The sequence below is a fragment of the Numida meleagris genome, chromosome 9, assembly GCF_002078875.1.
Source record: "Numida meleagris isolate 19003 breed g44 Domestic line chromosome 9, NumMel1.0, whole genome shotgun sequence".
Classification (NCBI taxonomy): domain Eukaryota; kingdom Metazoa; phylum Chordata; class Aves; order Galliformes; family Numididae; genus Numida; species Numida meleagris.
In genome coordinates, this window is record NC_034417.1 from 19,497,263 (window position 1) to 19,516,543 (window position 19,281).

Here is a 19,281-nt window from a genome sequence, read left to right on the forward strand (position 1 = left end):
TCTAAACCTAAGCTAAAGAAAAAAAGAAAAAAGTTGCTGAACTCAGAAAGCAGCATTTTCAATACAAGAATCTCTTTTATTTTTACAGTGCAGTGATTGAAACAATAGAAATTTAACCTGCAAAATTGCATTTGTATCACAATGTCTAGCAGAAGGCAATACGTATGGTGTTGTTTCATTTTTAAATGAGATAAAATACTTCTCTGGACACCAGATATTACAAACTCTTAACACTATACATTTCGTTTTATTTTAGAGACTAATTTTTCATAATTTAAATCTATCTTATAAACAATTTTTTTTAAAAAAACACATGGAAGATAAAAAGAACTCAAGTATTAAACTCAAGGCCTTGATTCCTCTTTTTTAAACAAAGATATTATAAGAAATGTATCAAAATGATAACTGTGTGTGTCTCGGCTACTAGTCAGGCTCCGTAACGCACTGCTCCACGATTTCACGCAAGTTTGGATTCTCCATCGCAGCTGCTACTCTCTCTTTATCGTTGATTTGCTTGTTGACTGCAAAACATCACATGAAAAGTAAAGTCAGAGGCAGTTTTCAGTGGTACTTCATCAGTACTGCATCCTAAGGACGACAGATGCAAGGTGGGGTTTGTGAGCTGGCCACTCGCTGGGCTGGGAAAGAGGGAGAAAATGCTGGGCTACAGTAACAGTGCATTCTGTCAATTCTCACTGCAGATTTCTGTTCCCGCAGAGGATTGAAATTTGCATAATAACCACAACTGAAAGTTGTGCACTGTCTGGTGAAGCACTGTGCAGGCAGACATCTAGGTCATATAGCCAGGGACAAAAGCCAGGGAGGTGAAAGGAGAGGTTAATAGGAAATTGTAAAAAAAAGAGCAAGTGAACACTCAGTCACAAAAAAAACATCCATCAGAAACCAAAAATTTTCTGCTTTTCCTGGTTAGGAAGAGTATAAGGTATGCTGATTCAATGTCTTAAACTGAAGTGTGAAGTTTGTGACAAATCAGTAGCCCATGTTCCCCAGGTTCAATGTCTAGTCATCGAATCCAAAGAACTGGTTTGCCCCGTACAAAGATTCCTGACGGTTACGAACAAAGAGGCTGGGGCATTGCCTCCACAAAGGCTTTAGCAGCTCTTGGAGATGGCCATTAAATGCAGCTCTGAAAGACATTCAGCGTCCTACAAGTTTTATTTTAAACACAGACAGAGAACCATTTTTGTTATCATGATGCCAAGATAACAGCATCAGCCAGGCAGGAATTTCTCTGTGCTAACAACTGGGCAGCACAGCAGCAACTTCTCAAAGAACAGAGTCTAAAGCTCTACTTACTGTCCTCTTCGGTGGAATGCGTACCTTCAGATATGTAGATTTCCAGCTAGAGGAGAGATCATTAACGTTAGATGCTTACATCAATTGTTAAATATATTCAGTACTAAAAAAACTATCACACACATACAATGCGTGCAGTCCGTACCTGTGAGAACATTCCTAGACAATGGAAAGGAACCAATGACAATAACCGATCTCAGTCTTGTGACTGTGTTGCAATAGATCTATCTCCACTTCATTCAAAGAGGCCCCAGTAATCCTTCAAAATTGTGGCAGCATTTTCATGTCTCACTAATATCAGTGGCTCATGTGAAAAATCCATTGCAGCTGGGCTGCTGGAAACAGAGTGCAGAATTGGCATCTCCTTCCTAACAAGTTCTCTGCTGGTCACAGTTCAAGGACCACTTGTTTGAAAGCCACCTGAATTGCAAGCGTCTCTTTCACAAGCTAAGAACTCTTGGAAAGGCATCCTTAGGAACTGATTTGTAAGAAGATATTCCTTGTAAGTTTTGCTCAATGATAAGAAACACGTGCTCTATTTGAAATGGGAGTATAATACAGTATCTGGTTTCTGCCTGGGGAGAGACTATACGACTAAATGCTAAACAGACCCAGATTGACTCCATGCATTTAACTGAACAGGCCTGGGAAACAAACAAACAACTTCTCACATGTGAAACTACAAGGAAATTTCATCAAACTGCTGCACTAAAGGAAACAAGTAAACAAGTCCACTGCACCTTATCTTATCTCACTGAAGCGAAACCTACTTGCTGCCACGTGTCCAGCACAACAGATCACCATCGACCTAATTATCTAGGAATACAAGCCTGGCTTCACGCTGCGTAACTGGAAAGATGAAGCTAGCAACTATAAAAACAAAACAAGAGATTTCAAAATCAACACTATATAACAAACTAGATCTTGTAAGGGAAAGGAATAACCACATTTACTCAGAGATCCCCTCTGGTACTCCCCTGTTCTGCAGCGTTCACTCCTTCCATAGGTGAATGACAGGCTCTTTAAAAGACCCCATCCTTTATCACAGTTTGCAAGTTACTTAATCCTGCAGCACATGCTTTCTTAAAGAGAACTCAGCATTGGAACTACTTACTCTTGTAGTTCAAAGCAAGTTTCAGAACAGACACCTTACCTTATGTCTAAAAGGCAAGCATCTCTGAAGTTTGATTCTTAAACAAAGGCCTGTTAAACAAAACAGATTGATTCCTGTCAAATTCAAGGCTTGAGGTGCATTTTCAGAGAGCACGTATTTAACAATCAATCCCACCAGCATATTTGGTAACCTTGTCCTTTTGCATTCTGAGCACAAGCCACAGAAGAGACCAAATCACACTGCTGACCCTTTTCAGGCAGTCTCTCAGTTGAGCTCATACCTGCCTTGCAAGCTTAGGAGGTCTTTGGTCCCCAGCGCCCCTGAGAAACACTGAATACACACAAATGCCACCATTTCCAGCCTTCTGCGTTTTTCATAGAGCTTTCTGGCTGCTCTGGCTGCATCCGTGCTGAGAAGAATGCTTACCTTGTTTTTGTTAAAAATCCAAAATAAAATGTTGGAAGAACACAGGCCTGCAACAGTTTGGAACTCAAGCTCATAACATCACTATTCAGATCACACGCAGAAGTGGAAACTAATTGAAAACAGCACACAAACAATTTCACCCTTGCGGCCAAATAAATCTACCAAAAAATAAGATGCTGCAATAAGAGAAAAGCTGCACATCAACGATCAGCATTCAAGTTTTGCTTAAAAAGTAACTAGTGTGGATTTGTATACAGTAAGTAGTACTGCTGCAAGACTCCCAAGCGACTGAGCAGAGCAGTGCTGCAGTGTGTCTTGGAGAGCAAGATCCTGGCCAGGGGACACTGCTTCTGCTGCAGGCTTCCCCCAAGATCTGGCTGTGCAGAGAGCTGCACTTGGACAGTCACAGCCACACCACAGCCCTGGCTTGTCCTCAGGTGGGCCAGTGCTAACAGCGACAGTAAATGCACCCCAAAAGAAACTGCAGTTCAGAGTACTTTGTGCAGATGAGGATATATGGGAAAAAAAATCCAACAAAACACAGCTGTTTAGTGCCTCCATTCTTGCGTACGCTACCCAAATATTTAAAATAGTTACCATAATCCTTTCCTGTAACAGAATGAGGAACTGTGCTTCAGAGGCCATATAGCGCTGGTAATGACTGCGCAGCCCCTGCTGCACAGAGCCCTGCAGACACATTGGTGGGGAGAAGGCGATGAGCACCAAGCTGAGGATGGCACGTACATCACTGAGCCTGAGCCCAGCCCACTGACAGCCCAGCAGGGCCAGACCGGACAGAAATCAGCAGTGCTTGCCCTGCTAATACTCACTAACCATCCTTTCATTTCTCATAAAGCTGCAAGGTCTATACGGGCAGAAACACATAATTCATTAAATTGAATGCTTACTTTCTTTTAAATCTTTAAAAACTGACTGAGAAACCTTAGTATGAATATACAGTGGTTAGAGTGGCCAGTCTTGGTACATTTAAATTATTTCAGAGAACAGATGCAACCTTATCACAAATAAGAAAAGAAAAAGCAGAATAAACCAACGTAGATTCACAGTGAATGCAATTGCTTTCAAACTCCTAACAGCTTATTAAAAAAAAAAAAAGCTGACAAGTGTACAATTTACATTACGAGAATGACTTGGAGAATACAAAGCAGGAATTCCATACCACTTCTGAATAGATTTTTGAGAGCTGTTTGTTGTTTTTTTTTTTTCCCAAGTTTCTCTAATGTGAGAAACATGGAAGACCTTCACCAACTCCCTGTTTCTTCTGCTTCTTGTCTGCATGGCCAGGAGGGCTCTCAAGATGAAATCCGCAGTTAAAGTGCTGGCAAAGCAATGCTGAATTTTAACTGATAGGAATATTATTCAGACAGTCTCAAATTAACCTTACATTCACTGCTGAAGATTTAATGAAACAGAAGTCTTACCAATGAGAGTAGCCAAAGAGCAATGAGGTACTGTTGGTGTAAACCTGATGACAACCAGATACTCTTCTTCACCAATCTCATCTACTTGGACACAGCTTTCCGTCACCACTTCTAGTTCTTCTAAAGTATTGGGTTTCTCTGGGTCCCGGATGGTACGGATTATATCTGAAGTAGAAGACAAGCCAACAGCAACAACAACGTCACATTCCTAAACTTAATACTTTGAATTCAGAGTCATCCTCCCAGCACTGCTTGCTTTGATCCTGTTCGGAAGAGGCGCAGCTCTAAGTGTCAGCGATGCATTTTCTCACAAGTTGCCTCAGAACTGGGCAGATTAATCCCTCTGTTGTTCACAATGCATGTACCTGCTGTACCCCAGTTCTAGACTTGCTATTACTTTCACAATCCCATTCTAATGAGCAGGAAAGGACATGTAACTTTCAGAATTGCAAGTGATTTAAAATTAGCCTATCCCAACGAGAAGCATTGCTGCAGTATTTCACAATGGGCTCTTTGCCTTTCATGTTTTTCACAATCTAACTTTGTAACAAGGCAGGCCAATCTCCCTTCCCATCCTCTGCCCTGCACTTCTCAGCCCAGGCTCCATGGATGACATTTTGAAAGCATCTTAAGCAAACCCCATACAAAAACAGTGCACTCATCCACACTCGTATCAATGGCCACTTCCTTAGCCACTTAAAGGTGGGGATCAGCTAGGTTTAATGTGTCTGTACAGAAAATAACGAACAGCATTGCTTCTTCGACAAGTAACATGAGCTGCATTGTGACTTGAAAGCCTTTTGCTCTACGGAAAATGTAACATTCAACCTTAATGGGATGCGGATTAGAGTAAGCTTTAAAAAAGATAGTGAAAAACCAAGAAGGTGCCTTCAGCTAGCGGTGCTGATCTTATCTTCAATCCAGTAACAGCCGGCTGCCTTCGGAACACCGCGAGGCCCCGCAGGCAGCGCTTCCAGCGGCCGCAGCTCGCTGCGTCTCACGGCACGACCACCAAGGACCGGCCGCTCGGGAACGGACAGCCCGCTCCTGCCGCCCAGCCCGCCGACCCTCCCGGAACCACCCGCCCTTCCAGGTGCGCCCGGCTTCTCCCCAGGCGAGGAGACGAAGCGGCCAGGTAACACCCCACGCACGGGCTGAGCGAGCCCAGCCCCTGCCCTCCGGCACCAGCAGGGCAGCGCCTGCCCGCCCGCAGCCGGACGCCGGCCCCGCTTCCAGGCCAGCCCGCGCCCCGCCGCCCGCCCCGCACGGCTCCGCGCCGATCCCCGGCCGGCGGGCAGCCCCGCCCCGCGCCGAGCGCTCCGCCGCGGCGGTCCCGCGGTCCCCTCCTCGCAGCCCCCCCCCCCGCCGCGCGACCCTCGCCCCGAGCGGCTCCGCCACAGTCACCGTAAACCTCGAGCGCCTTGTCCTGCTCCATGGCCCTGCGGTGCGGGGCATGGCAGCCTCTACGCAGCCCGGAGTAACGCAGCACCCTGCTCAGCGTGTGCGACAGCAGCCCCAGCACCAGCGACATCCTCCCGCTCCGCCATGGGAGAGCGCGAAACGGCCCCGCGCGGCCACCGTCCTTCGCCGGCGGGAAGGCCTTCCTGGGGGCGCTGCGCGGGAAGGGCGTGGCGCTGCGGGCTCCGCCCACGGGGCGTGGCTGCCGCTCCCTCGGGGCGGGGCGGTGGCGCCGCGTGGTCCCGGGGCGCCCCGAGGCTGCGAGGAGCCGCTGTTTGCCGCGCTCGTGCACCCGCGGTCGTACAGCTGGGCGGGCGGAAAAGCCGCGAGCTGTTGAGCAGCTCTGGAAGCGAGCGTTATCCGTACGAACTGTTGAGCTGTGTGGTTTGTGGGCTGAAAAAGCCCTGTTTCCAAATGACGGCAGCGGCTGAGCTGCTGAGGGACAGGGTTGTGCCGATGCGTTTTCCCAGCTGGAGCCGAAAGGTGAACAGCCGGACGCACGGCGGGGTAGCGGCGCTCAGGTCTCGGTTTGCAGCGGGGTTCGAGCCCCTTCAGAGCGCGCAGCCGCTCGAGTAACGGCGGCCCAGAGGCAACCGGCGCTTTCGGTTTCTCTCCCGCTCACGGCTCGGGCCCTCACGGAGACTACAGCTCCCGACACGCGCCACTGCCCCCCTTCCCCCGCTCGAGGTGCGGCGCCGTGCCGCGCTGCATGCCGGGAGTTGTAGTCTCAGCGCGGCGCCGTGCGGCGCTGTCAGCCGACCGGAAGTGAGGGCGGCCCCTCCAAGATGGCGGCTGGGGGCGCGGGCGGCCGCCGCTGAGGAGGATGGCGGGGGCGAGGCGGGAGCTGCGCGTGCTGCTGGCGGCCAGCCCGGGCCAGGCGCGGGGCTCCCCGCGGGACGCGGCGCGAGCCCGGCTGAGCGCGGGGCAGGACGCCCTGGGCAGCCTGCTGCTCCGTGAGGGGATCTATCTGGAGTCCCTGGGGCCGGGCGGAGGCGGCCGGGCGCGGGGCGGCGTCCTGCCGGGAGCGTGGGCCGAGTAAGTGGCGGGGGCGCGAGGGGCAGCGCCGCCGTGCTGTGGTGAAGCGCCGGGTGGGCCCGGGCCGCGGAACCCCCCCCGGGGTGGGGAGAGGAGGCCCCGGAGCTGCACGGCCCGAGGGCCGCTAACGCCCGGCCCGGGAATGGCGCTGCGCCGTCGGCTGCTGGGCCGCGTCCTGCGTGTCCTTACGGAAGCATCGCGGTTGGAAACAACCGCTCAGATCGTGTGGCCCAGCCGTCAGCCCACCGCCGGCACGCCGACAGGCTGTGCCCTGTGCCCTCCGCACGGACAGCAGCACGGAGGCAAACTGTGGGGAAGTGGTGGGCTGCGTGCTCCCTCCTCCCTCCCGGTGCTGCTGCTCCTCCCGAGGGAAGGCCTGAGGCGGTGTCACGCACATCGCATGCCACGGGTAACCACAGGGAAGAAACAGACCAGAACAGAAAAATGCAGTGTTTTGGGAAGGAAAGTAGGGATTCCCCCAAGCACTGCCTTGCAGTGTGGTTTCCACTAGGGGTGAAACACATTTTAGTTTGGGAAAAGATTAGGATTACACTGTACACCATTAGCGAGCTTCCAGAACCTTTTAATGTATGACATGCAAAGAGAATCGGGTCAGTAAACAGTGATTGCTGCATCTTCAGCTTCCTGTGGGAGAATACGGAAGAGCATGATCCACAAGCAAACAAGACAAAAATACTGGCTCTGAGTGAAAGTCACGAACTGTTTGTCTATGAATTCACTAGAGAAGATGGAACGTGCAACCCGATTTCCCTGCACAGTTGTAAGGAAGATACACTGAGAAAGCTCCTCGAGGCTAACAATATTAGTGAGTAAATTTCAATGTGTATTCAGTATTATAAGTCCCATTCTGCTTCACTTGGTAAAACAATTATAGGCAGAGCGCTAGGGAAGGATAAATTATTTTCCCTCTGATTAAAGTGATCAGTGGCAATATTGATGGACTTGAAAATAGTGGGGGTGTTTCTGTATCCAAATATGATATTGTTAGAGGGAATTTCCCTGTTCGAGGGTGAGATGTCTAGATGACACAAAGTCAAAAATAATAGCAGCGTTGCTATCACAAATTTTCCTTTTAGCACTGGAACAGATGGGAAGAAAACACGCAGATGGGACTCTTCACTAATCCTGCAAAAACTAATTGTGTGTTTAACCTTTTGCTTAGTGATTAGCGATGGTAGCGTACAGTTACAACGCGTGTTCTCTGCAGGCTCTATGGTTCTGATGTTACACACGTTCTCAAGCTGTTTCCCTTGCTAAAGCACCTTTGTTTCCAAAGACAAGCTTTCAGTGCTGACTGAAATACTGTGTTGTGATGGGTTGGGGTTTTTTTGGCGTTCTTTGCTGTAGTGTCCATCCAAAACCTTGTACTGTTTTTGGGAACTTGTAAAATTAGAGCTTCTAGCAACATGTGAGATTTAAATGAAGTGAGCCCCACATCACTACTTCAGTTAGTGTAGTAGCTGAGGCAGTGGATCTGAGCTGTAATTTTCTTCAGACACCGTTACAAACAGAAGTACCAGATTGCTGTAATCTTAAGGTATCTTTATATTTACAGGTCTGTCTTCAATTTTGTCTTTGAGGATACTGTCTTTTAAAGACAACAAATGCATACTTCTGCTCAACAACTTTATTGTTATGCACCTTACCTTTCCTGGAGAGCGTTCATCATTGGAGACATGTGGCTGCTTTACCCTTGATTTGCCTCCGCCAGTTTTGGAAAGAATAACGGACACAAGCTTCTGCAGGGGGATTCTGTTTTTCTTAGACAGTTCTGGTTGGATTTGTATCCTTTGCAGTAGCCACTAGGTCTCGGTGTAAATGGTCTGGTAGAACAAGGTTTTCTTTTTTGTCTGAATAAGACTTCTAAGTATAAATTAACTCTTTTGAGATGGCACGGCTTATGTTTGTACAGCACCTGTAGCGCTGTTCACTTCTGATCCTAACTGGGCTTAGAAGGCTCTTGTGAAACAAGCCGTTCCAAATGTTTTGCTGTGCAAAGATTGACCTGGGCCACAAAGTTAACCGAAATTCACCGTCTTCCTCTTCTGCCTCCTTTCTTGTTTGTTGGACAACCTGGAGCCCAGCATTTTCTTTGACACCTTTTCAAGACGTATTTGATTCTTTCGATGGTGCAAATCTAGCAAATATCGACGTGGCGCTCTGCCAGGGAGGCGTGCGGGATGGGGACAGGAGTTCCACCGTCGCGTCACCGCTCACTGCACTAAAGGTGTCCTACGATCTCAGTGTTGCTGTGATCATCAGTTCTTCCAACCGTGCCTGTTCTGTGGATCTAAACGTGTACTTCAGGTATGTTTGCAGCGGAATTGCTAAAAGAAGGTTTTAGGTAGAACTAATATTACAAGAAGTTTAAATCGTCCACCTGGGAGGTAAAATTTAATACTGATTTCCTTTCAGACAGTTCCCTGGGCATTTGATTTGTAAAAGAGATCCTGAAAGTCTTCCCCTGAAGCCACCTGAAGGAGTTGATGAGGATGACCTTGCTAGTTCTGACTACAGTATGGAGCTTTTGTCGTCGCCTTTCCGCACAGACAGGTGCATAGTGAAAATATTTCTAAAATGCCTGGATTTGGCCTCCTGTGGAACACTGATCAGTAAACTGCTGGCTTTTTTCAGCTGTAGTTGTGGCACATCTGCTTTGTGAAAGCTCGCTGTGCTTTCAGTCTGTCGTGGCTGTTAGGATGTGGTTAGGAAATGGACCAAGGTGACTTCACATACGTGACTGAACAGCTTCCAGCAGTGACTGCTGCTTGTAGCGTTATGGTAGGTTGGAAGCAGTACTGACAGATTTCTGGGTACCTTACAGTTTGTTTTCTGCTTAATACAAATGCGTACATGTGGACTTCAGAATATTTTGTGTTCAGATAAAAAATTTAACTCTCTTGTGACCCTCAGTAGTGGAATAATTAACACTAATGAAATATGTTAATGATGTCTTGACGTGCATAAGATTATATTATGATTCTGTGAATTCATTTCCTTCTACTGATTTGGTTTTTTTTAAATTAATGAGGGTATGTTCTGTGATATAAAGAAAAACTTTCCAGTAACAATTCTCAACTTTGTGGCTGTTACCAACCAGTGCAGCTGTGGTCGTGCAGCTTGGCTACAAGCAATATTTAAACAGAAATGAGCAGGTCCTGTTACAGCTGAAATGCAAGATGGTGGATCTTATCTATAAAGCAAAATGCATATTATTTGACTGAGGAAATGTTAAAAGTTGATTGGTCTGCTCTGTACCTGCCATAATACGTTATATTATTGCTAACTGCTTTCTTCATCCCAGGTCGTGGAGGGCACACTTATCCTCACTGCGCAGCACAATCAGGAGAAGAAAATCGCGTTCCCCACATTTGATGCATGATGTGAACTTACCTTGGTATCAGTATTTCACCCATCTTGAAGATCACGATCCCTTAATCTGTGAAACTTCTGAGAAGGCGCTGGCCGTTGCTCCGAAGGCTTTTCCCCGTGTCCTCTCCAAACCGCTGCAGAGCGCTGGGACAAGGCTCGGTGATACAGGGCAGCAGTGGAAACAAATCCTCCCCATACAATTATCACAAGAAGTGGTGAAACTGGAGTGTAAATCTGTGACTGAAGCTAAAGCACTGTTTGTGCTACTAACGGATGACAAAGCACTGACACTTGCTCTCTGGGATTTTGAGTCCCAGGATGTAACTTATTACCAGTTTGGCCAAGGCAGTGTTTATGTGGATTGTAATGAAGAGGTGCCATTATGTCTGCTTCTGACAGGTAATCTTTTTTTATGTAATTGTTCTGGTTTAGTCTTCTGATAAGAACATTGTTTTGTCTGTAGCATTCTCCTTTCTTCTTGGCTGACTTGTAATGCGTTCTTGCTGAGTTGTAATCCAAGTGGAGACTCTGCAGCTTTATGTTGTTATTTTGGAAGAGAGGCGGTAGATACAAATTTTGCTATGTAGCAACTTGTTTATATGTTTTTAATTACGATTTGATCCTTCTATTCAGAGCGTGGCCTCTCCTTAATTCTGTTTGGTTTAACTCAAGAGGAGTTTTTGAATAGACTGATGATCTATGGCAGCGCTGGAGTCGTAGACTCTGTATGTCACCTCAATGGATGGGGACGGTGTTCGATTCCAGTACATGCACTAGAGGTAAACAAGTCTGATTCGTGTCCTGCAGGTAACAAGAACACTGCCTTAAAGTAATGAATGAAATGTAGCAGTGTTAGTGCTATTTCTAGACTGAAAAAAAGCAATAACAACTAAGCAGCGTTCAGAACCTGTTGTAATTGAACCCTGGACCAGAGACCAACTCTCCTTGTGTCTCCAGTTTTCCAGTGCTCTGATTCTACTTCTGTGAGTGACAGAGATCCTTGTTTAAAAGAACTATTGATCCTGAAGTCTGGAGCTGTGCAACAGTCTGTCCATGCTGTGACTCAGAGCGCTGTCAGTGGACGTTTGGTCATGTTGGCAGGCAGGGAGCTCAGGTGCAGACATGTGGTGGAGTTCTGCTGGTTCTGTTTGAAGGGCGCGATAGAAAGTGAACCGATGCAGGAACGGGGGAGGTTGGCAGCAAGTTTCAGTTGCTGTAAGCTTCTTTAGATTCTCACAGTTGTTTTTTATATCCCCAGTTAAACTTTAATAAATTGCTTAGTTAACATTTTGTCTCTAAACATACAGGGTCAGGGTTCCTGCAAAACCAATTGAAAGGGCATGGCAGCTATTCAGCAAGTCTCCTTGTTATTTCAGGCTACAGTTACTGCACATGTCGTTTCAATTTCTTCTTTATTTTTCTACATGCAGACTTTGTCACTGAATATGAAGTAAAAAATACTACTAATAAATGCACAATATGTTGTTAGAATACATCCATAACAGTGGTGCTTTCTGTCTGCCTAGGCTGGCTTGGAAAACCGGCAGCTAGACACAGTAGACTTATTCTTAAAAAGCAGAGAAAGTCTTTTCAATCTTTCTGCACTCTGCTCCGAACCCCAGCATTCTGCTGATGGCGCGTCCCGGTCTTTTCTGAAAAGTAAGTGTAACACTTGAAGCTGCATTGCCTTTCATTTTATGGTTGCGTGTTTGTAAAATCACATTGCACTGTCTTTGTCTTGTACGTTTGGATGATGTCACATTGCAGCTTCTCTACTTCTGAAAAATGAGGGACATGGATAACACGTGGCTTTTTTGGGTTGCGTTCCAAGCATTTTGATGTGAAGGCAAAGCAGCTTGGATATATTGTTTGACATACTTGAAAATAATTTAGCGGCATACCTTTATTCTAATTTATATTTTGTGTGATCAGCCATACAGTAGAGTGCAGATGTAACTGTTTATGTAATTTTTGCAGATTTGCAGGAGCTGAGACCAGCTTTAAACTTGCTTTCCTCGGCAATCAGAGAGAATGACATGGAGCCTCAGAGTAAGCACTTTTCAGAGCAGCTGCTGAACCTCACATTGACTTTCCTTAGCAAGCAACTTGAAGAAATTTTTGTCCACACAGAGGGTAAGGTTATTCCTTTTGAATCATATGTATATACATGATATTACTGTATGTATATATATATATAGAGTAATATTATTTGTCATTGTTTAGGTGAGAACAATTCAGTTTTTGGATTAAAACCTACATTTGCTAATAACTAACAACACAATAAAAAGCTTACACTAGCGTTAGGTGACTGAAAGATGCTATTTAAGGGGAAACATGAGAAATTAGTGTGAATACAGTAGCTGTCACATCAGACAGGATGCTGCCAGCTGGATCAGTATGTGTAAGAATGACAGAACCAGACTTTGAGGTGATTTTGGGTGGCGGTGCAGTTAAATGGGCTGACTTTAGCCCTCGGCTGCTCATTCTTTTCTCACTGCTGCCACTTGAGTTATGCTGGCACTAATCTTGCCCTGGCTGTAGAACAGTTTAAGAAACCAATACAGCTGAAGAAGTAGCCTACCAGGTGATGTTTCTGTCTGGAAAACTTCAGTTTGTTTTACTGTCTGGCAACAGAATTGTACATCCTGGTATAAACACAAGGGCTGGTACAGAAGCAAGAACAAGTGTGTTTTGTTTATTGGAGTCAGGAGAATGCACTCAGCATCCATCAGCACTAAAATTCCTGTATTGCTGGTTTCTGTTTAACTGATGTTTTGGTTGTTCTTGGCAGAACCTGATGAATACCTGCAGAAGGCTGCAGATATTTTAACTGATTACATTATTGAACTTAGGACGTTTATGAAAAACTATCCTCGGTCACAAGTCAACATCACAAATGTAGGAAGCGATTCTGATGAAGACCTGCCTGCAATAGAAGAAAGCCAGAAGTGGGAAAAACTGACACCTGAGGTAAAAGCGAATAATAAAGTTTCGACTATTTCTATTAAATATATTCAAGGAAATGATTAATATGAAAAGGTCTTCAAACTGTAAGGAAAAAAAATCTACATAGGAGTCACAAAGATAATAACACTGAAGATGAGTGGGACCAGCTTGTTCCAGACGTTATTTTCCCCTTCTAGGAAGTAATTGCTGAGGCCATCTTAAGCAACAAAATGCCAGAGGCCCAGACCTTCTTCCGAATGCACCAGCATCCTGCTCAGAGTCTCCAGGAACTGATTCGGACGGGTTTGAATCTGGTCTATGAGCGACTTCTGAAGGGCAATACCAGAGAGGCCTCCGCACTTCTGAGAAACATGGTGAGAGGTGTTCAGTAAGCGTGCTTATTTTAAACTCTTCTTTGTGACTAATGAAATAAATTATCAGTAGAAGTACAAGGAGAAGCTTGCCTGTCATGTGGAGGCAGTGGTTCTGCCACGTACATTTCATGCAGTTCAAATAAACGTTGAAAAGAACTGCTTTGATCACTGGCATACCTTCAGAATGCTGAGGGAGCTCGGTGTCAAACACATTGACTGAGGTCATGCTCAGTAAAGTGTGAAGGGGGGTCTGGAAAGGGTGAGGAGGTAGGAAAGGGGTCACTGGGTTGTTGCAGCATGTAATGTAGCTGGTGAATTACGTTACCCCATGCATTCCTGTACAAGGCTGTGTGTGGGGGGGGGGAAGGCCGGTACATTTATTCTGTCAGTGTACGTGTGTGTTTGTACAGTTTGCATACAATGAGGATCTTTTTTTTTTAGGGTTTTGATGTGAAGCAGCAATTGCATAAGATATGTTTCTACACGGTTGATAAGCGTGTACGAGATTTGCTGGTAAGTGTAGGAAAGGATTGTGGGGGGGTCTAGCTGATGTTCTCAGCTCTAAAGACTGAGATGTATTGATGCTGAGAGAAAGCATTGCACTATTGAGCACATTTTTCGGAATGGGAACTGTTTCTGTCCCTGCACCCTTGCAGTGTGGTTACTGAGACATGTCTTTGACATGCCTATGGTCTTCTGCATTTGCAGCTTAAGTAAAAATTGATTAAAATGTTATTTTTTTGTTGTTATTGGTCCACCTTTCATCTGTTTGCACACAGTATGAGCTCCTGGCTCTCTTGATAAAGTCCATTCATCTCAGTGCAGCCAGGGTTTTTTTTCTGCAGCTGGTAAACTCCCTACACTTGCAGGATCAGTTACAACTTAGATATGTAATAAGTAGAGAAAAATTATAACTGGAGGTAATACTTTAATTTGAATTAAAGGTGAAAGTTTTACAAGAAGAAAATTATTTTTCTGAAAAAGAGAAGAAAATGATAGACTTTGTGCATCAGGTTGAAAGCTTGTACTCGGAGTCCTTCCAAGAAAATAAAGAGATGCAATCTCTTTCCAGGTAATGTGGGTTATCAGTTTTAATTATTAATTAATATTGTTAGTAGGATGATGTGTGTGTGTGTATATAATATATGTACTGTCTTCTGCATTCCATATGATTTAATGGACTAATAAATATGGTCATCTGTAATTTAATTAATCTCCCACTGGTCATTGTGAGTTAGTAGTAAGGGTCAGTGGGGGAACTGATTATTTTTCCATCAGTTTAACAACTGCTGCCATGTTCTTTCCCAACTGAGTTGTGACGCTGCTTGCAACGCAGTGGAGGTCTTCTGTTCATGTTCACACCATAAATGAAGCAGTATTTAATAAGGATATTACTGGAGTTATTAGTCAAGCAGAACATGTTCAGATGGAATGTTTGCTATATTCTTGATACGTTATCCATAATATTACAAAGAAAATAGCCTAGGAAAAAACATCTTAGAATTAAATAATTGTAAAACGTTCAAGTACTCGTTATTTGCTGTGCCAGTTTTGGAAAAAAATAGTTAATTCTTTGCCCATTGCTCCTCAGACTTTTAGCTAAGGAAGTCCTGCTACCTTTTTTAAAGCTGCCTTCAAAAATCAACTAGCAACAGTTCTTGATCGTTTCTGATCCTTTCATCATCTCCTATTTGTCAGGTTGTGTACTGTTTTTTAAGAGCATACTAGAAGATGTGCTAATGCAAAACTTCATTGCAGTGCAAAGAACTGGAGAAAGGAACAAGACTTTTCCGAACATTCAGCCGTGCTAGACTCACTGATGGATCGTGATAGACGGCAGGTTCCCAGCAGGGAGGTCACAGTGATGTTTGACTGGGCTCAGTGGTGGGATGAGCTCGTTCAGGATATGATTCTTCTCCCCAGAAAAAAAAGCCAAGGCAAGTGTTCTGGAACTGAGATTTAAAAGAAATTTTGAATTAAAAATCTGACTGTCTTTCATGCAGTGATTTGCAGTTGTGTGGTTGTGGCATTGGTACAACTGAAGTTGAGTGCAGCCATAGCAGGCCTCTTATTTTTTGACAATGAAAATGTTGTATTCGCTTCTGTTAGGATGTGTGTTGTTGTGTTATGACAGGGAACTCTGGAGTTTGGAACTAGCTGAACTAATTGATGGCCAGTTGCTGTAAATGCTGTACTTTGCTATGGTCTGCAAAGCTTGTTACACCATAACATAGCTATCTCAGCACTGTGTTTGCAAAAAGAGATCCCTCCTCATTAAAAATAAGTACATACATAAAGAAATGTCAGTGCTTTGCTCAGCGGTCTTTGATTTTGTTGGTTTCATTGTTTTGTTTTCTGTTTTTTAAACTCAGGACTTGCCACGTGTAATCCTGAGGCTCTTTGGATGCACCTGACAGCCCAGCACGATTGGCTTAGTATCAGTTCATGGATTGAAGAATTTGAGCCCAGCCACCCTTTGTGTGGACAAGCTAAGTGGCCGCCCCTGACTGCAAACATTGCTGACCGAAACACGTTGTGCAGTGGCTACATGAGAAATGATATATTGAACAAGCTGGCTAGGTATGTGCCTGTGGTGTGCTACACCAGCTTTCTGTCTTGTCTGAAGCCAAAATCAGATAGTTAGAGAAGTGCCTGTTAATCAAATCTTTGATATGTATTCACTTTTATATTGTGTTTGGTGCCATTGTTTATAAACAGCACACAGCATTAATACATTTGTTTTTAGTCTTGTTCTGGCTCTTTCAGTGCTCTGAGAGCAGTAAGAAACGTGGGAGAACAGAATTCCCCTGGCAGCCCTCTGATCAGTCAAACAGGGTGCGCTCCTGCTGCCTGTTCTACTGCAGGGGAGAAAATCCTAAACCTCCTGTGTCACTCCTGCCTCATTCTCTGCAGTGATCTGTAGTAACTAAAATATTGTTGAAGCGCTGTCAGCAGTATTTTGGCGTGTTATCTTTGCTTTGTTGAAGAAATAATTCCTTAGAAGGGAAGTTCTGCTTTGTAATTTTGGAAGCACCCTCCAGAGCTGGTTAAAGGCACAGCTGTCTAATCAATGCACTTTTTTTTTTTTTTCCTTTTCTCTCTCTTTTTTTCATTTCTTTTTAAGAAATGGGATTTTTGTCCTTTCTGAATTGGAAGATTTTGAACTTCTGCTCCAAAGATTGGTTCACGTCGGAGGAGTTCTGCAGAATCCTCACCCTGTTCCAAAATACAGTGCTGCAAGTGGCTTGGACTTCCACGCTCGTTTTGTCCTTCACTGCTTAGAACATAATTTGCAGTATATGTTGTACACGTACCTGGATTATTACAGGTATGACTGCTCGTTCATTTGCTGGGTTACGTGCAGGTTTAAGTAATGAAAGACAGCTTTAGTAGCTGGCAGTAGGAGTTTTGCTGGGTTCTTGCTATTTGCTGTCACAGCTGTGTCATTTGAGGGTAGTACTGTGAGGCAATGCGTTAGGCTTCATGCTGCATTTTGGGGCTTTGTTCAGGTTGTAATGTCATGATTATTTGTCCATCAGTCAGCTAATGAAACAATTATGGTCGTAATTAGTGTAATAATAGAAGCAGTGCAATCTGAAATGGGCCAAAACGACTTGTTAATAACTCTGTCACCTGAGCACAGGTACAAGTTTGTTCTTTTTACATTGATAAATGAAGAAATGGCTTGTTTCCATCTGATTCAGTACTAGCTGGGATTCAAAAGAGAAAGGAAGACTGACTGCTGGAACTATCCACACTTTCCTCTCTACAAATACTTTGTGATTAGAATTTCTTAGCTGCAACTCCAATCTAACAGTGTAATTATTAAGAGGTTAGAGGGGACTGGAGGAAAGCTAACGAGCATTTTTTTCAGTTTGTAGCTCAAAGTGTGCATTTTGTCAGCAGGGGCGATGTGATTGGACTCTGTCGTGATGGCAAAGATCACTAACACCACATCAGTGGTTCTTAATTCTTATGCAGTTTGATGTTGGACAGGGGACACTTACAAACACCGTACACTCACTGTGCTGCTACTGTTGTTATTTCCAGTTTAACTCCTTCCAACTGCCCTATTTTGGATGACAAGGAACTGCATGAAGCACATCCCTGGTTTGAATTCCTCGTGCAGTGTCGAGGGGTGGCCAGTAACCCACGAGGTAGGAGTCTGGCGTCGCTCAGCAGGTGCTCTGAGGGTGAGGTTGATAGGCAAGGATTTGGGACAGCTGGATTTAATTCTCTGCTCTGCTGGAGGCTTTTCTTGGCCACAGCAAATCATTTACATGTGCATCAGTTCCACATCTCTACAATGTGGATTATAATTCCTGTTTAAAATACACGTAAGGATCTGGAGATCTGTCAGAGTTGCTCTGTATCTGATCATCATTGCATCTAATTTGGTTCCATTCCTAGAAGTTTGAGCAGAAGGAGAATAGGTAAGAAAATGCGTATACCATTAAAACTAAAGCTTTGTGTAGTTGTTGTGATGCGTTCTCATTTCTCTGTCCCCTGGGTTATGTGCTTCCCTGGGCCAAGACTTTTCTTAGTTATCGTCATTGAAAGTCAGTAGAGTTTGTGTCCTTAACTCATTTCATCTTTTGTAGAGGCACACGTTAAAAAACAGTAAAAATATCACTTGGGTGAAGCTTGCTTTTTTCCAGAGAAATAAGATAAGGAATTGAACTGATATAATGCAAAGGTGTGTGACTTGATCCAAATGCGTGCAGGTAAAATTGAAGTATGAAATCAGGGATGGTTTAGTGAAAATTAGGTCTTACACTCATAAGTAAGTTGTGAAAAAGTCACTATTACCTTTTTTCGTACTTGTAGAGTGGTTATAATGCACAATTTAATAACTGTATTTTTGCACAAAACTGTTTTCACATTAAATTACATCTCTCTTCCTAGATCCAAAGATGATTTTTCAGGCTAGTCTAGCGAATGCTCAGATCTTGATTCCTAGTAATCAAGCCAGCGTGAGTAGCATGCTCCTGGAAGGACGGACACTGCTAGCACTTGCTACCACGATGTATGCACCTGGAGGCGTTGATCAGGTACTGTGTGCAAATGGTTGTCGATGAGTTTGGGGAGGAATTCTCACGTGGTGCTGAAAACTCAGAGAAATAAATTGATAAAAATAAACACACTAACATCACCGTGGGTCTTGCCATAGAGAAACCTGTTTTTGATGTTACATGTCTCGCTTTGCTGACCAAATGTTAACGTTCAGAGGATATATCATAAGTGGTTGTAACTTCTTAAAGAAAAGAATGTTTTCCTTGGTTCAAATGGTGTAGCAGATTTTATTAATGCAGAGAGCTGTGGGGTATAGCAGGGTAACCCACGGCGTCGTGTTTCTAATACAACCTGCAGTATTCTTCAGGAAAAAAGTGATGCTTTCCGTGTTGTTACCAAATGTCAAATTCCCATGACTTGGATTGTTTGGTGTGTTCAAAGCTTGTTTCATTATAATCTCAATACAGTTTCTTCTTCCAAATTAAAAAATTCCACTTCCTTTCAATACAGGTTCTTCAGAATGAAGATACGGAGAAACCTTTAAAGAAAGTTGATCCTCAGCTCTTAAAAATGGCATTGACTCCTTACCCCAAGCTCAAAGCTGCTCTCTTTCCCCCATGTACCTCTCATGGAATTTTGCCACCTGACATCTCTCTTTACCATCTTGTTCAGGTATGCAGAATGATTCCTGCTAGAGCTGTTCGGTAAAATAAAAGTCAACTAAGCTAAGTTTGTTTTCACTTCAAGCCTGGAGGACAAGGAC

The 19,281-nt window shown here is 44.4% G+C and overlaps 2 protein-coding genes across 9 annotated transcripts in view; one reads left to right on the forward strand and one right to left on the reverse strand.

Annotated features, from left to right (window-relative positions):
• FAM96A (family with sequence similarity 96 member A) lies at nucleotides 56-5,939 on the reverse strand. Of its 3 annotated transcripts, none has more exons than XM_021407650.1 (5): nucleotides 5,704-5,939; nucleotides 4,300-4,464; nucleotides 2,471-2,520; nucleotides 1,342-1,363; nucleotides 56-521 (listed from the first exon to the last, which is right to left on the reverse strand). In XM_021407650.1, exons 1-5 carry the CDS (start codon nucleotides 5,828-5,830, stop codon nucleotides 424-426), a joined length of 462 nt encoding a protein of 153 aa, XP_021263325.1. In that variant the 5' UTR covers nucleotides 5,831-5,939; the 3' UTR covers nucleotides 56-423. The 3 variants fall into 3 exon arrangements, with proteins under 3 accessions (XP_021263325.1, XP_021263324.1, XP_021263326.1); XM_021407649.1 differs by having other exon boundaries at nucleotides 1,318-1,363; nucleotides 5,704-5,933; XM_021407651.1 differs by lacking the exons at nucleotides 56-521; nucleotides 1,342-1,363; nucleotides 2,471-2,520 and adding an exon at nucleotides 4,017-4,196 and having other exon boundaries at nucleotides 5,704-5,937.
• SPG11 (SPG11, spatacsin vesicle trafficking associated) overlaps nucleotides 6,548-19,281 on the forward strand; it is a 29,014-nt gene continuing 16,280 nt past the window's right edge. The window contains exons 1-19 of one of the 6 annotated variants that reach the window (XM_021407630.1): nucleotides 6,548-6,792; nucleotides 7,434-7,618; nucleotides 8,369-8,596; nucleotides 8,922-9,120; nucleotides 9,229-9,366; nucleotides 10,118-10,584; nucleotides 10,819-10,964; nucleotides 11,712-11,844; nucleotides 12,163-12,318; nucleotides 12,977-13,155; nucleotides 13,329-13,505; nucleotides 13,947-14,018; nucleotides 14,450-14,577; nucleotides 15,264-15,442; nucleotides 15,878-16,085; nucleotides 16,630-16,833; nucleotides 17,556-17,662; nucleotides 18,411-18,556; nucleotides 19,029-19,190. In XM_021407630.1, coding sequence (XP_021263305.1) covers nucleotides 6,581-6,792; nucleotides 7,434-7,618; nucleotides 8,369-8,596; nucleotides 8,922-9,120; nucleotides 9,229-9,366; nucleotides 10,118-10,584; nucleotides 10,819-10,964; nucleotides 11,712-11,844; nucleotides 12,163-12,318; nucleotides 12,977-13,155; nucleotides 13,329-13,505; nucleotides 13,947-14,018; nucleotides 14,450-14,577; nucleotides 15,264-15,442; nucleotides 15,878-16,085; nucleotides 16,630-16,833; nucleotides 17,556-17,662; nucleotides 18,411-18,556; nucleotides 19,029-19,190 — 3,426 coding nt within the window. In that variant the 5' untranslated portion in view covers nucleotides 6,548-6,580. Of the gene's footprint in view, nucleotides 6,793-7,433; nucleotides 7,619-8,368; nucleotides 8,597-8,921; nucleotides 9,121-9,224; nucleotides 9,367-9,447; nucleotides 9,595-10,117; nucleotides 11,845-12,162; nucleotides 12,319-12,976; nucleotides 13,156-13,328; nucleotides 13,506-13,946; nucleotides 14,019-14,449; nucleotides 14,578-15,263; nucleotides 15,443-15,877; nucleotides 16,086-16,629; nucleotides 16,834-17,555; nucleotides 17,663-18,410; nucleotides 18,557-19,028; nucleotides 19,191-19,281 lie in introns of those variants that run through there. The other 5 variants (XM_021407629.1, XM_021407631.1, XM_021407632.1 and 2 more) reach the window with 5 other exon arrangements.

Coding starts and splice junctions, on each gene's coding strand:
- FAM96A (XM_021407649.1), bottom strand. CDS start 5,830: ATGTCGCTGGTGCTGGGGCTGCTGTCGCACACGCTGAGCAGGGTGCTG. Junction 2,521..4,299: donor CTCTTTGGCTACTCTCATTG/GTAAGACTTCTG, acceptor TTTGTTTAACAG/GCCTTTGTTTAAGAATCAAA. Junction 522..1,317: donor GCATTCCACCGAAGAGGACA/GTAAGTAGAGCT, acceptor GATGTTTTGCAG/TCAACAAGCAAATCAACGAT.